General features: G+C 39.8%; 1 protein-coding gene across 7 annotated transcripts in view; it reads left to right on the top strand.

The window, feature by feature from the left end:
- The window catches only part of LOC119658370 (roundabout homolog 2), a 278,873-nt gene that overhangs the window by 223,549 nt on the left and 38,757 nt on the right, over nucleotides 1-16,567 (top strand). For all 7 annotated transcript variants that reach the window (XR_005250224.1, XM_038065742.1, XM_038065734.1 and 4 more), the window contains 5 exons: nucleotides 11,229-11,367; nucleotides 11,474-11,604; nucleotides 12,087-12,364; nucleotides 12,524-12,725; nucleotides 13,007-13,089. Coding sequence is in view for 6 of the 7 variants with exons in the window: in XM_038065742.1 (XP_037921670.1) it covers nucleotides 11,229-11,367; nucleotides 11,474-11,604; nucleotides 12,087-12,364; nucleotides 12,524-12,725; nucleotides 13,007-13,089 (833 nt within the window). In the remaining variant the exon portion in view is untranslated. The remainder of the gene's footprint in view (nucleotides 1-11,228; nucleotides 11,368-11,473; nucleotides 11,605-12,086; nucleotides 12,365-12,523; nucleotides 12,726-13,006; nucleotides 13,090-16,567) is intronic.

Genomic DNA, 16,567 nt, shown 5'->3' with positions numbered 1-16,567 from the left:
CGTTCCGCAACAAAAGTAGGAAACACTTGCTCTCCCGCCCCACTGATATAGACTGGATAATATTGGAATGGGAAGTGAAGTGGGGGATCCAGACGGATTTATGGAAACTTTCACTTTTCTTGACAACCAAAGTCCTATTGATATTTGGCTAACTCTCATATATTGACATAAAGGGGAACTCGAGATTTACACGCGGCCTTTATCCAGATTTTTCATTCAATCATCGGCACGAAATCTTTAAGAGGGTCATCCCGCGTAAAGGCTGTTTCTTTCGCTTTTTTTAGAAATTTTTTGTGAAGAACTGAATAAGGGTACAAATAGCAATCACACAATATCTTTATTGACATCTTGAGCATGCGTAGTAATTTTTCCAGCCCGATTGCTTAATTCATTATTGAAATACAGAGCAACTTATACACCCACCTCCCAAAAAAAGATGTTTTTCTGCTGCCACGCAAGAGCGCTGTGGTCATCTTGAAGAAAAAATGTAAACGGCATTTTAACGTGCGAACTTAACCACAGTCTGCAAACTAGGATTATTAAAAAATATTTAAAGGTAACATGTTTGGTGCTTTGCTAAATTTTTTTTATAAATTTTGGTGTTTTTCGTGGCTTCTTTAATGATTAAAAAAAACTACTGAATGAATCGCAATTATCCTAGTTTGCGGACCGTAGAAATATGTTCTGAATAAGTCGTGACAATTTCAAAGAATTTCATTGGATATTGGCTATGGTGGCAGCAAGTAATTTTCAACATGCAACTTCGAGAAAAAAGCATTTGAAAAGTAAAATGCGATCTTTAACCATAAAATCTTAACGGATCATTAATTTGCTATACCTAGTCCATAAACGTTAGGTTTCTTGAAGAAACAAAAGTAAAGCTTTCGTTTCAATTCTCATGATTTTCGCGAAGTCATTCGAATGTCGTTCAGACCGGTAAATACGCATTTTATTACGGCGATCAACATAAACCTAGCATGTGACATTTTGCCTGTTTAATTCTGTAATTTCCGAACGACTCCAAATATCAGAAAATCACTCTGCCTATATATTCTACATTATATATAGATACAATTAATGCCAAAAAATCGGTTCCTCGGATCGAACACAAGGGATGACCCCCTTAAAAAAGGCAAGATGAAGTGGCAACGTCAAAAACAACATTAAGTACTGTAGTCAACTAAGAGTAATAAAGATGTGAGGGCGAAACTAGAACCGTTGATAATTTCGTCTATCTAGGCTCCACAACCTAAAACATCTATGACGGCGAAACCAACGGCGGTTACTGGCAGTCAAGGGAGCCTACAAAAACTTGGTCAAAGCTCTTTTTGTACAAGTAGGTTTGGGTCGTTAGCAGAAAAATTGGGAGCTCCTCGCCGCTTCTGAGAGAAGAACCGTCTGGTTGTTGATAAAATCCTGCTCAAAAAGCTGCTGTCGGCGGGTCACTTGATTGGTATAAGTGAGGATGATCTAGCCCATAGTTATGAGGGAAATATCTATCACATAAAAGAAGGTTGCCTCAGATGGGACGACAAAGTAGGTCAAAATGCCAGTCAACTGTTAGGGATATAGAATTTAAGAACGACGTCGGCGCAAAACCGGGATATTTGGTATTCCCCACTTGGATCGGATACCGGTTATTGCGCCGTTAATGCTTACGATTTCCCTCTTGCATGCGCTGTAGACTGCTTAATTCCAGTTCAATTCAGTGTTTACTCTCACCTGATTGGTTAGATAACATAATTAGTCGATCCTGGACCATTTTGTCCGACACTGCTGGTTGCAGAGTATGCTGACTTCAACAACCTGTTCAAATAAAAAAATGCAGTTGTTTGCAGTGGGCTGCTACGCTGGTGACATATGAGTAACACCGTCGCGGCAGTTGTGCTCAATAGGACGGTTGCGTAGCGTAGGTGGGGCCGTACCTTAAATATTACATATTTAAAAAATTGCGTTAACTACAGAATTGCGTTTGTTACGCTTAAACTTGCTCAAATGATATGTTAGTTTGTCCTGGGACTTGCTCTCTACACCTTGCTCTCAAAAGCGATACTCTTGACAAATGTGCATACAAAAAGGAAGAAAGCAACCACGTTCAGAACTTTTTGCTTGCTTATAGTTACATTTATAGCAACAAGATAATAGAGAAACCACATATTTCTTCAAGGACAGTTTGATGTGCAGATGTTCATTAATCAATTTAATTTAATATCTTGAAAAACTTGTCAGTAGAACAACATGTATCTTGCACAACGTGGCAACAAAAATAGAGATTTTCAATTATTGCAGAATCGATCAATAAATTTCAAATCGTGCAGATATTCCGGATCATATACACGTATGTGTGGGGCTGACATTAAGGTGTCATAACAAATTAATTACGTAAACCACTTCGGTTGATTAGATCTAGGCGCCTCCAAATGGTCGCAATATCTGTCGATCCACTCAACTGTATGATTCATTTTACAGTGCAACTCGTGTCTGCAGCCAGCAAAGTTAATGCACACCACTCTGGAGAGGACAAGCTCAACCTAATGAGCATGAGGTTTTTCTCGGTCTGCTCCCCATTTACTGGAACAAGTCTGCAGCAATGGAGCGACAACGACGGAGGTTGATGGCAAAACATGGAAGGCAATTAGTGCTTTCTTCGGGAAGCATCTTAGCCTTGTCTTATTTTGCACGACTTTTTGCAGATGTTGCGACGACTTTGTATTGCTGTCGTCGCTGTTTTTGGAACAGTGGAGGTCAAACTGGTGCCTCAAGAGTCTGGGTTCAGGGGGGAGGCAAAAATACGAATTCGATACACACAAGCCTACATGCGAGTATGTTCCCAACGAAAAGGCAGGAGCAACCTACACAATAGAAAAGATGGAGATGATGATGATGGAAATCTCCTCTTAATTTAGTTAAAGTGATACCTAATATAACTGCCAGGCTTTCTGTCTTCTGGAGACACTTTGATGTCGTCTTCCTACAGTCGATGTCATAAAATATATTTTTAGCACAATGGGAGATAACAGCAGGATCAAGCAGGACTGCGAACTACTTTACCAATACTGTAGCACTACTTTTGAAATTGAGTGATGAAAATCATTCCATCGACAGGTAATTAAAAAACATATCAACCGGAAATTATAATAAAAACTTCAATTCGGACTTCAAAGCTTACATTTTCACATGTACAGCTTTAATCAGCAGATGTCATTCGCAGCAAACTCACCCCATTTTACGTACATATTGTGGTTGTGTCAACCGACCCACTAGGCCCGCGTACTTAGAATCCTCTTTGCCTTTGATGAAAATCCCTTAGAAATCATTGCAGATTTTTCTTGCGTATTTTTATCATTCATTTAATTTGCAAAATTTCGCTTTGATGAATAAAACTCGTTATTAGTCTAATTACGGCCTGATGAAATTTTACGAAATTTCTGGCACAGAAAAGATACGAAAAGTGGATACTTTGTAAAGACCTTTGCGTGGATTGTTGTAACTTAAAATAAGTGTCACGTAGCTGTAGCTAATTTAATTGTTATAAAGATGTCTTTGTTTTGTCACTGTGACTCTTGTTAGGACTGGTCCAATGCCTTTATTTTTGGACTTTGTCGAGCTAGGAGGGCTGAGAGGTGAAAAGGTTAGACATAATTTGCTGTAATGTCTTTACAGAGAAGTACGTGAGACGACTTTTGTGATTGGTACCTTGAAGTTTGTCTTATGTGAAATATTATATTTATTGGCATTCACAGCATTATATATTGTGACCAGCCTTTTAGATCCCGGAAAATGTCCAATTATCTCAACCACTTGCAACTATACGTGGCTCATTTCGCTTATCTATTATCGCCGAGGTAAACAGCAAAATGCATATGCCAATCGCTTGGTAAACAAAACTCACTTCTGAGTCGTAGTCTTGATATATACTCAAGATAACAAAAAATGCAGATTTTATAACAAATTTTATATTTGAGTATTTTATGTTTTCCGCCTCTGGGATTATTAGCTTTTCGCTACTTTCAGACAACTTGAATGACTTCGTAACGTAGTTTTGATGGAATACCATGCTAAGTTTCAATTTTTCTAGTACATAGAACGAATATTTTCGTATTCTAGTTCAAGTACCAACGAATAACTAATAGATGTTGATTCCCAGTATTTTCTAAATTTTTGGTCCACGACAGAGGGTGAGCATGCCTTTGCAACCCTTTAGAGGTACATCTTATTGAGCTAAATTTTTCTTTCTGTGATAGATATTCTGTAGCATGAATTCGCCCTTTTTCTTCCTTTTATTTCAAAGTAGAGAAAATATAAGTTTTGGCTTACCTGGAAAAGACCTCATTGACAATGTTTCTCGATTGTCTGAGACATTCTTTATTCTATCCTAAAAAAACTGGTCAACTGCCTTTAATAACTAGGTTGATTGAGAATTTCGTGTTATCAAACGCTATCAACAAACAATTCGAAAAAGTGGTGAATTTTGGGAATTTACATTCACCATTGCATCGATTGCATCGATGATATATGTTTCAACTCAAAGTATGTGCAACAATACAGAAATGTTCCGAAATAACAATAATATTGTCAAAAGACGTCGTGCTGCGTACTAAAGAATTATTGTGCCCTTTACTGGTTATAGTATACCTATAAACTATAGTCTGTCAGGCAAGTCTACCACCGACGGAAACTTTAATTTTTGTTTAAGAATATGGGCGAGTCCTGAGTCCGCCATTCACTTAATGACGGCAAGAACCAATTGGAGAGATACTTTCTTCCTCAGTTTCTGCTCTACGGATCTCTGTTCTGGGCTAATATTCAAATTTACAAAACTAGACGACTTCCGGTTTCGTCCACGGTGTTTGGTATTAAGTATTCTCCCAGGTGTCTGAACTTTACATAAGTGCTGGACACTGTCCCAGAAAATGTACGGAGGTTCCATCACTCTACTCACACAATCTACAGACAGTGTCCGTAGATATCCCCAGCTTTCCCAGGTAATAATTTAACTTGCAATGACCAGTGAGTATTTCCATTATGATCCGGAGACCTTTTTTTGGTGCTGTTTCTGTTCTTTCTTTCTTTCGGGCGTTTGGGTTCGTATTCTCCATACTGTTCCATTACTGATAAGTTGGCCCAATAAAATTCCCTCGGCCGTTCTTCTCCATTTTCGAGCGTAGGACATCGCTGCTCCTCTCCTGTCCAGCTCATCCGTTGCTTCATTGCCTTCTAATCCAATGTGGCCTGGAACCCAGAGTATCCAGATTTTATTGTGTGAACTGATCGTGTTCAGACTCTTAAGGCATTCTCATAACAGTTTAGAATTTACCTGGTAGGACCTAAGTGCCTTAGTCAGTTAAAATAACAATATTCTGCCCCCTATAGTTCTTTTTGTAATTGAAGGAGGCACATCTGTTTATGGCGTATATTGCCATCTGAAATATATTTATATATGTTATTATATGTTATGAATATGGATTTTCCTTCGATTTAGGCAGCTCTCCGTCTGACGGGTACTCCTCGACATTCTAAATAATAATGCAGATGGCGAAGAGCCAATCCCAGAAACACCTCCAGGGATACCGTTGAGCATGATACCATTGTCCCACTGGTACATACTGACGCAAACGTATCTTTTAAGTTTATGTAACTCCCTGGCTGTTGCTCTGTCTGTCCAGAGTAACGCCTCATAGGTAATCATTGGCCTGACTATTATAGTGCATATCCATTGCAGCATTTTCAGGGTACATACACTTTCTTTTCGTGTTATAAACCTGCAAGTTATCAGAGCCTTCGTAGCTTTCCTTTTTCAACATGTGTCTTCCAGAATAGTTTTTGGTCTAGTGTGATTCCAAAATATTTGGCCTCTGTTACTCAGTTCAACTTCATGCCATCTAATCTAATGGCTCTCGACTGATTAAGCTTGCGCTTCGCAGTGCATGGTACTATATTGGCTCATCCAGAAGACGAGGGTGTTTTTCATTTCCTTTGTGAATTTGGGCATCTGGTAATTGATACGGGACAATTTCTGTTGACCGTCTGACTCGGAAAGGGTGCTGGCATGCATGTAGGTAATTACGCATTTCAACGAGCGATTTCAATGATTTAAAAGTTCTAGTTCCCAAACATACCTCTTTCGTTAGTTTACAGTTTACCTTTATCCCCTCCGGTCGTTGTTATCGTATTCAGCAGAATGATATTGCCTTCCGTGGGGTAGGACCCCGGGAAAGGCGTTCCTTCATTAGATATACAACACCAAATTCTATTGGGTACGTATGATTTATAATTTGCACTGTGGAGATAAGAGTTTTCGAAGTGAATTGGATATTGGAATTTCAGTATCAATGCTTCATATTTTTAGAACGGGTAAAAATAGTTTCTCTTTCTATAATAGGTAAATACCCCATCTTTCTTCTTCAGACAGGTAGAAGATATTGCTTTGTTTATGGATAAAGATTTGTATAACTTGGATGCTTTTGTGGTTTGTTCTATCGCTTCACAGAACTCCCTGAAGCTGTTTCGTTTAGCTTCCCTGATCCAGTTTCTATACATGGTCAGTGCTCTTTTGTACCTCCGCAAGTACCCGGGTTGGTTTCGCCGGGGATGAAGAACCTCCTGATTCTTACTATTCTGACTAGGATACGTCCCTTGATGACTTGACTGTCTTACCCGGAGAGCTGGCCTCATATGCGTCAATGACGACTCTGCTGAGGCCTTTCACCACTGTTTTCAGCTCTATTACGCTCCTGATGTGAGCCCTCAAATGTTGTTCTCCTAGGATTCCTTATTATTCTATCTCCTTCCGAGTTTCCTTCAGTGTTGAATCTGATTATCCTGTGATCCGAATAGAAGGCTCATGCGACAATGTTCACGATGATCACAGATACTTTGAGCAGCAGCTCTTTACATCCCCATGTATAGTTCGGTCGGTAATCTTCAGAGCTAGTTGTATGTAAATTTTCCTGGACGAAATTCGTCGCTAAAATCACAACTGAGACTATTTACACCTTCTGTCTCCATGCTCACTTTATATAGATTGCTAAGGAAGGTAGTTCCTGATTTTACCTTAATATTTTTGGACAATGTTCTGAACGAACAGTACGGCTACAGCGATTATGAAGCATGCCCATGCTTCCTTGAGAAGTAGAACTGGATCGGTCCTATTTTGATTAACTGTGTTTTTGGGAGCAATGCTGTGGATCCAGTTTAGCTCGATAATTCTCGAAGATTCTCTCCGGAATATTACTTCACCACTAAGTCATCTTTCAACGCAAGGTTTCGTTGGAGAATCTTGCAGATGAAGTTATGATGGCAGTTGTACTCGCTACTGCTCAGCATCCTGCACCTAGATGGCATGTGCTGGATGGTGTCCTCTTCACAGTTTCATAACCTACGACAGTGGCTGATAATTAAGAAGTAGTGAAGTTAGTATATTTGTTTGTGTTCAGCGAAGCGTCCTGAACTGAAGTAAGGAATTTCTCTGTTTCGTAAAACAGTACACCGTTTGGGAATCATTTGTTGAAGATTTCGTTATCAATGCCTGGCAAAAACTAATTTTGAATATAACCTGCCCTGACTTTAGCCTCATGTAAATGACTGAAGGATTGTTTTTTTATACAGAAACGAACAGAAAAACAGACTTGATTATGATACAGTGCTTTTAGATCCACCAGTCCTCCTCTATTTTTCGTTATTTAACATGCTGTTGTTTGTAAGAGCTATCATTATTCGTTTGTCAACATACCTAGAGTATGCTACTTCATTTATCACCGTAAATAGTCGGAAAACAACTAATTTGTCGACATTTTGAAAAACAAGAGTCACCTTGTTTCTTGAAGATTAAATTACCAAGGTGTGCTTGCAGGCAGAACCAATGTCCCTTCTTAATTTCTTTCAATGGTACACCTCTGCCAGTGCGTCAATGATGTTGATTGTGGAAAGAAATAACTGTGACAGTCACAGAACATGGTATAAGTTCTCAACACAGTAACCTCAGAAGCCAAGCGGTCGCCCAAAATTCTATGAACGACAGTAAAGATTTTGTTAGTTACTAAAGGAAACTTTAATTTTAAGATCTTTGGCTTAGTCTCGGGGAGAATCTCAGAGTATTCTATAAATATAAATGAGAGTATGAGGCCTTACTACAGGTTGGTTCGGTACCCCCATTTACTAAGCGTATCTTAACTACAGAGTTCATGGCCTGCCTGCACGAGTTCCACCATTAATCAATCCGGCTAAATAATGACTCCCTATCGAGATCAAATGAAACTTCTTCAAAAATTTGTTTCCTAACTGGAAGGCAAACTCAATTATTTATTACTATCACTTGTTATCTATTGACAAAGTTCTGTTCCCGAGTCAAACTATGAGCACATCAAGAAATCGATGTCTATTCCCGTCTAAATTTGTGACAATTTGTGGTAATAGGGGCAGACAATGAATTCCTTGAGTTGACTCGCTGAAAACATACAATACTTAGGTCTTCCATCCCTGGTAGTAGATCTGGGGGTAGGTCGCCGAAATGTCCCAGGACAAAAAACCACTTTGGCATTATTGAGTAACTCTGAACCATGTTCAGTAGTTTCTTCGTGCATCCGTGGTCCCATTAAAATTTCAATTATTGTCCCCAATTTTTTTCCAAAAGTAGTAACGAAGCGGTTCTGTCACCCAAAGGTGCAATACCCCACGGTTATCTGCAACGGTAGGGAACGTATCTGAACGGCAGCTCCGATCGCTCATCCAATACTTTATACTGAAGTTCGATTTTTTCACGATTGTTTACACCACTGAAAGGGAACAATGAGTAGAGGAAAACAAAGACGAGGAATTGCATCCCCAAATCCAAATGTAAAAACTTTGGGCGTTACCGTTCAATAATCAAATAAAAGGAACATATGCGATTTCTTTGGTCCAACGGAACCCGTAGTATTTGCGCAGTTTCGCAATCGCTAAGAGCCATTACAATTTCTATAGTGTCTTTGTGGATCAAAGAAAAGTTCAATTTACCTTTCCTGCACGTGCCTCATTCGGGGCAGGCGTGTGCTAAAGTCTACAGCTTTCAGAATCTTCCTACCAGTACCAAGTTGAAGTTAAAAGGAAAGTGACACTTTCCGACTCAGTGTATACTCAGGGCCTAGCGTTCCTACAACATAGTAGTCACCGGCCTTCTTTGTGATTCGTTACCGGAATAAGTTATTTCACTTCATCGTAACGAAAACGACTATGGCAGTCATTGATAGAGGATAAAAATAATTAGGGGTCCATAATAGAGCCCTGTAGGTCGCCAGAGGAGGCGGAAAAGAAGCGAAATGTGCAGCTGTCAAAAGAGCTGCTAGAGCGGCTGGAAAGGTAAGAAACAAGCATGATGCAAATGATGTGGGAACGCCGAGAAAGGTTATTTTTAAGCAAAAGTATTTTGTCATTTACAGTGTCGAAAGCATTAGCAAAGTCAGTGCAGATAGTATGCAACTCCTGCCGAAAATCTACACATTCGGCCACAAAGTTGTTGAAATTGAGCAAGTTAGAGGCAGTAGACCTACGCTTAATAAAGCCGTGTTGCTCGTTCACTAGGTGACCAAAGTGGACGGTTAACAAGCCGCTGATACGTTTTTCCAAGATTTCGGAATAGGCGCAGGGCAGCGAAATGGGAAGGTAGTTTTCAGCAAGAGTGCGATCGCCACCTTTGTTAATGGAAATAAGAGCGTCTTTACCACAGATTAAAATGGGATGAGGAAAAAGGGAAATGAACTGGCCACTTTTAATTCGAGGAGCCCAATTAGCGGTGCAGTGCGTTGTTTTGATGCCACAAACTTCTAAGACCATGACTGCTATGATAAGAGCAAGGAGGCAGATTCCAGTTGGCTCAGATCTTCAGAGTTACCCCGTAGCATTCACTAATGAATACAGCTCTCTCACCATGCAGCTAGAGATCTTTCTTGGGTCGTCAAAGAATGGTTTACCTACTGTCCACAGCCTCCACAGCTAGAGCTGGGTAATCGGAAGTGAAATGTTTAGAGGTTTCTTTCTCTTCTCCGCAGCTTCGGAAATGCGAATTTTACTGTTTGCCACGTCTGGCGGTATGGTCTCCTATAAGCCAGTTCCAGTGCAGAGCGCCGTAATCTTGTATGGATTTGCACGCATCTGGCAGAGAGCTCTCGCGATCGGGTTTTACTATAGGCGAGCCAAATCCTCCTTCACTTGGCTGTCAATGAGGTAGTCGACAAGGAGAGGGGTAAGGAGGGGAATGGTATGAGATAGAGACAGAAGGAGGAGAGGGAACATAAACTGAGGAAAAATAGCGCCAGAGGAAATCACAATATAGTTAGACAGAGTTAGCAGAGTAGCCAGATAATGTAATGAAAGGAGGAGATAGCTGTGTGGGATTTCAAACTTTTGAATGTTGAACCAGAATTGAGATTTCCGCACTCCAGTAGGGCTTCAATACTGGCCAGATATCCTTTTACTGACTTAAATATTAAAGCTTGAGAAAAAAACACTGGATCCAGAAGACAGAAACTTCTTCTTAACAATAAGTTTTTGACGAGCCTTTTTGTGGACTTCAGTGACGAATCAGACTGGGCAAGAGGAAGAAGGAAGGAAGATTAATCTGATTGAATGGTATATAGGGTTCTGAATACTGAATACTACTACTCACCTGTTAATGTAGAAAAGAGGAGGGACCGGCTGATTGTCACCAGGGCGCGATTTAGATCTAAAGAATTAGAAAGTTGAGCTTGGTAGATTTGCACACCACAGGGTAGTGGAGCTGAGTTATCTGAGCATCAAATTCAAGCGCAGGATGATGAGCGTTAGGAGCAACGTAAGAGGAACATAACGATATATAGAAAATCGATACAAGAAGGTTAGTGGACAAGATTAAGTGTGGGATTTAAGTAATTTCTGGAAAAGTTAAATTGGAGGGCGGCACAGTTACTCATAAACGTGAATGAAGGAAGGGAAGGAAGAAGTTGTTACGGAGGGAAAGGAATGAAGGCTGGTGGTAGTAGGCCAAAAAATCATAGAATGGTTAAGGTCAGATATTTAACTAGTCTATAATGGAATTAAATGATTATTTGCTGTGAGCAAGTGCAATTCCAATTGCGTTTATTTTTCAAAAAGTAATTTCACAAATACAAAAAGCATGCCTACAATTTTCGAAGCAATGACTCTTGATTAACTACCCAGCGTACAGTAATTCAGGTTGAAATTTTCATTTGCCACATCTTTTTGTTGTTTTCCAGTGAAACCAACATTTAACAAGGAACCGACAGATTCAACAGTAGTTGCCGGGCAAACTGTTCAATTCGATTGTTCTGTTAACGGAGATCCACAACCACAGATACTCTGGCGAAAGGATGAAGGACATATGCCGGTGGGCAGGTAAGTGTATGAATTTCTAAAATGTGCATCATTATCGCATGCAAATTGGAAATTGCAATTGAAAATGTCTCAATGCCTAATCCGCTTTTTCATCCCCGCAATGCAGAGCCAACATTCAGGAAGAGGACCGCAGTCTCATCATTAAGAATGTGCAACCGATGGACGAAGGCACCTACATATGCGATGCGCACAATGCAGTTGGGCAAATAAGCGCCCGAGCTCATCTTTATGTTTATTGTGAGTATTCAATGCGGGAGATTTTATTGTTGTTTCATCAGTGAAAAACAGGATGTACAGATTGGAAGTCGGAAACTAATTGGAAATGGCTATAAAATCAACCATTAGTAGTTCATAGCATTGAAAAATATCTAAATTGATTAAGATCATTCAAAAAGCCCATAATTTCTTAGCTAGAAGTTTAAGCCTATTTACAGAAACATAGGGCAGTGGTAGAAATAGAAACCTCTCATTAGCTCGTTACAATATGAAACCCAAAACAAACTTCCAAATTGCCTCGTTATGGGATGGTCCAAATCGCAGGCATTTAAATCGAGTTCACAATTAGATTACTCACACAAACCACATGCGTATATTTCCAAAGCATCCTTTTTCTACATCCTGTCTTTTCATCTAAACCCTGTTAGAAGGGTTTGACTCATGTCCTATCTGACCGTGAAATTAACCTTTTTTTTCTGCAATCTACAAAACAACAATGATAGCATCGCCAACATTCACGGTTAAGCCGCAGGACAAAAAGGTTGGTCTCAATGGAGTAGCGACTTTTGATTGCGTTGCCAATGGGAATCCACCACCGTCTGTCTTCTGGACAAAGGAAGGCTCGCAAATGCTCATGTTCCCGGACAATTCCTATGGACATTTACACGTCACGAGTAAAGGATCCTTGCAAATTCGTGGCGCACAAAAGGACGATGCCGGATATTTTGTCTGTTCCGCTCTGAGTGTCGCCGGCTCATCAACAATTCGAGCATTTCTGCAGGTAATTCAATCATGAATGGTACTATAGTTGGCCGTCGCATTTGGTAAGCCGGATAACACGCTACAATTGCGGCTGCCTGAGATATCCTTTTCACATCATACAATTCAATGGGATGTGTGTGCATGCCGATGTTCTGGCTAAAAATGAATAATTTATTAGGTTACGTCCGTTGATGATACACCGCCGCCCATTATTCAAATTGGACCGTCGAATCAGACATTGCCGAAGGGCAGTGTTGCTACATTGCCCTGCCGAGCCACTGGAAATCCCGTGCCCCGTGTCAAATGGTACAAGGATGGTATACCGCTTACAAACGGACATCGATTCATGATTGTTCAGGGCGGCTCATTGAAAATCGATGGTGAGTTGAAAAGTCAATATTGCGTTTGTCTATAATACGTGTCCGTTAGTCGAGTCAATTCAAGTGAGCATTGCAAGAAAAGTTATATAAAAGCAAATATAGCATACTTGGGACAACATCGTTCCTCGTAAATTATGGTTTAATGTCTCAATTCGTGGTTCCCAGCACTTCGAAATTAACGAAGCATAATATCTAAAACAGTTACGTTTTGAAACTATGTAATCTCATAATCCAACTGACTCTATTAATTTTTATATCACGTCATCTTATATCCTTCACAGATTTGCAGCTAACAGATACTGGTCTTTACACTTGCACTGCTTCGTCTGAGAGCGGGGAGACATCTTGGTCAGCAACACTCACTGTAAGTAAAAGAGAAAAAGTTAATAACCATTTCACTAAACCCCTTTTAAAGCTTTTCATGACACTTTACGACCATTAAATCGAGTTTTTAAAGTGTCGTAAGATGTACTGCGACACCTCTATTTCACCTGGTTAATTGTTCACACGTCTCGACGCTGTGTGTCGCCTCCATGGTTGAAACGTAAGCACTAGAGCCCTCATTCACACACCATCGCTTGGGGTCATTTATGGGAGGTCATAAAAAATCACCGTGAAAAATTGTTGTTTAAATGTAAATCCTGCGACCAGACCAAGGGCAAAGTGATGTCTTGGTCACTGTCGTCTGTGGGCTCCTTCAACTCTGCTACATTGTGAGGTTCCCTGGAAATTTTATAATTCAGAACTTAAACGACCATAAAGTAGGCTTAGTGTTAGGTATTCCATGCTGGTCACATTTCTGTTCACCTCCATCTTAGAGATAGCATTCTTGGTGTTGCGGTTGGAAACATTATTGGAGATGGAATCCCAAGCTAAATGTTGGTTTATGGTATTCTTGCAAATCTACGGAATTTGTATTGAATCTATCTTTCCCCACGGAATGATTTTCGAACTTTCTGAAAACAGATGGGGCTCACTGTTTACTAATGAAACTTACGACTCGATTTTCTAGCAGCTACAACATACAACAATGTATGCATAATAGTAATTCATTACATTACATTTAGTTTCAACGGTTTCACCAGTCCATCCTCTCAAACATAGGAAAGGCAAAAAGCTCCGTCTAAACATATCTTAAAATTAAGATTGCCCACAATCCATTTAGTGCCGGGTCGTAATTCCAAGCGAAAGGTGTCATAAATGTTACGGTTGTGGTTAAGGTTGGGGCACAGCTAATCGAAGGGGCCCTTTTAAGGCAACAGATGCAAATTTGATGGCATCATTTATGGCTTTAGAGAAACTACATTACCAATTCCTGATTCTAGACTATCTCCAGATGGTATTTGTTTTCAGTAATATTCAGATAATTCTGGTTTTCTAGTCTTCAGTGGGCTCTAATTTGTCTGAATTGAATCACGAACACCTTGCGGTTATGACCCTATCTATGGAATTTTATTAGAGTGGCTTAAATATGTAGTCTCGTCACACCTTATGCATTTATGCATTCATTTATTTTACGTTCTTTTAATAGCCGGAGACTGATATGTGCAATTATTGAATGAAATCGATGAAGTATGCATACGAATTTGAGCTTAATGAGCTCGTAAATAGGTGGAAGCTGTAAATTTATTGTTATTACTCATTAGAGTCTAAGAAGTGTATTTGGAGCAGAACAGTTTGCTGGAAGTAAATTAATGATAACCATTATGGAAAGGCCCAAGGCTTATCAATGGTTTGTCTTCTGAACCAAGGCTTGATGAAGTATTGTGAATGAATGTTAACTGATGTTACAGAAAGCAAATTCAACAAAATCTTAGTTAAATAAGTTGTTGACTTTCATTTAATGAATATTAACAAATGTGAAGTAAATGCGGCATGAAGAGGAAAGCGGCATCGGTTCTCATGCTTAGAGTATGCAAATAGGACATGATACCGGTTTCTCTTTTCATCCGACTGACAACACATGTTGTACTCAGGTTAATTGTATGAGGGGATATGATGTGTTTTTAGTTTTCTGGATAAATCGCTATAAGGAAGCTGCTAAACTACCTACAATTGGAGTGGACACTTAATGAATGGAGTCGACATACATATGCCCAAGTTTTTACTGTAACAGGTTGCAGCGACAAGTGAGGTTCACACTTCAATATTGCTCTTTCTTTGCGTTGTGCTTTGCCAACAAACGAACGAATACTGCAGCAGTCATCCCTATTATCCAGTGCCCGTAAAAATGATAACACAACCTTCGTTTTTAAAAAAATCGTAAAAAAATGAAACTATTCTCAGAAGTTGTATATGTATCTGAGGGGATGCCACCCCATTGTGTAAAACAAAACCTTATTAAAATCGATTCATTGACTGTCTATCACGCACTTTTCTCCAAAGCGGCTACACCGATACCTAAAATTTGGTAGAGATATAGGAACTATGAAAGCCCACGCATATAGTGAGTGACATACGTTCACGTGAAGTTTGAAGGGGGGCTCCCCATACATGCGAAGGGGGAATGTGATTTTTTTTCACATAGTGTAGTTATCAAATGAAGGGTCTCAACGTAAATTGTAAGACCAAATGTGCACACTGAAAGTGAGACAGGACTCATTTTCGGAAACTACCCAATCCGAAAACATGAAAAAAATCAATTTGATGCACTTATATGAAATCTAGGCCTCAAAATATGCCCCATTTCGATATATGCTCCAATTAACTTACTAATACTTTATTACCAGCTTTTTGAAATTGCCTAGAATATTCTCGCTCTTAAGTTCATCCTCAGAGTATTAAATTTTGCAGCAACATAGAGGATAGTATTGTGCGTCAGTTTTATGGAAATTTGGGTATTAGTGTTCAAACATCAATTCCATGCGAATTTACTGCATCTTAAGCCATGCAAATTAGATGCTGACGTCACATTTAACGAGAATAATTGACATTGACAATAATTGACATTGAATTGTGTGAAACAAAAACTTATTAGAATGGGTTCAATGTCTCTTTTTTATCGTTGGAAGGCAGAAAGCTTCTTAAGCTACCGAAGAATCCTGTCAGACGATTATGTGCGACTCCTACCGACTAAAAGCACCTCCCTCCCCTTCCACTCTCCTCACGGAATTCCCATAAAGTATTACGTGCAGGGCTGGATCAGAGTTTATCTTGCACCCGTGTTCGCGCTCGTGCTCCCCACTCGTTCCTTCTTCCGGGTGACTTCCTCCTGTCTAAGCTTCCTCTGGATAGTGTCATGTGGATGTACTGCCACCATGCGACTTAGGACATCTTTCCCAAAGTGCAGCAGTGCCTTTGAGAGTTTGCTAGCTTGTCTAGCTTATATACATGTAAAAGTAGCCCCCAGTCGCATCTGGGTTTTACTCCATACGCTGTGGTTAGTGTTAGACCAAATAAAATGAAAAGAGCCCTCAGCCTCAGATAAGCACAAGAGCTCCATTGAACAAAAGCCCATCAACTACCCTCGTGTCAGGGCAAACTCAAGTTGATTCGCTTTGCCTAATATAGAGTTTCCGGCATGAAGCCAGCAGAATTCTATCCTAAAGACGATCAGAAACGGAATCAACCTGTCTGGTGTAGGAACTAAGGCAGATAATTTTGACTTATTTTAATTTTGCTAGAATCGGCAAAAATCCATAATTGGGAACAAAAAGGTCAAATATTATCATGTTTTTCGTAGTGAAGCGCTACCCAGTTTTAGCATCTATTACGGCTCTTCGTTGAAATAACACGTGTTCTGCGTTCTATGCAATGTCCGGACACTTTGGATCATATTGGGACTCATCATGCCCAAATCGATAAAGGTATGACCGATAATCTCCTTCTGAGATACGTTCGAT

This window comes from Hermetia illucens, chromosome 1 (assembly GCF_905115235.1).
Source record: "Hermetia illucens chromosome 1, iHerIll2.2.curated.20191125, whole genome shotgun sequence".
NCBI classification, from domain to species: domain Eukaryota; kingdom Metazoa; phylum Arthropoda; class Insecta; order Diptera; family Stratiomyidae; genus Hermetia; species Hermetia illucens.
This window is presented reverse-complemented; position numbering and strand designations above follow the sequence as displayed.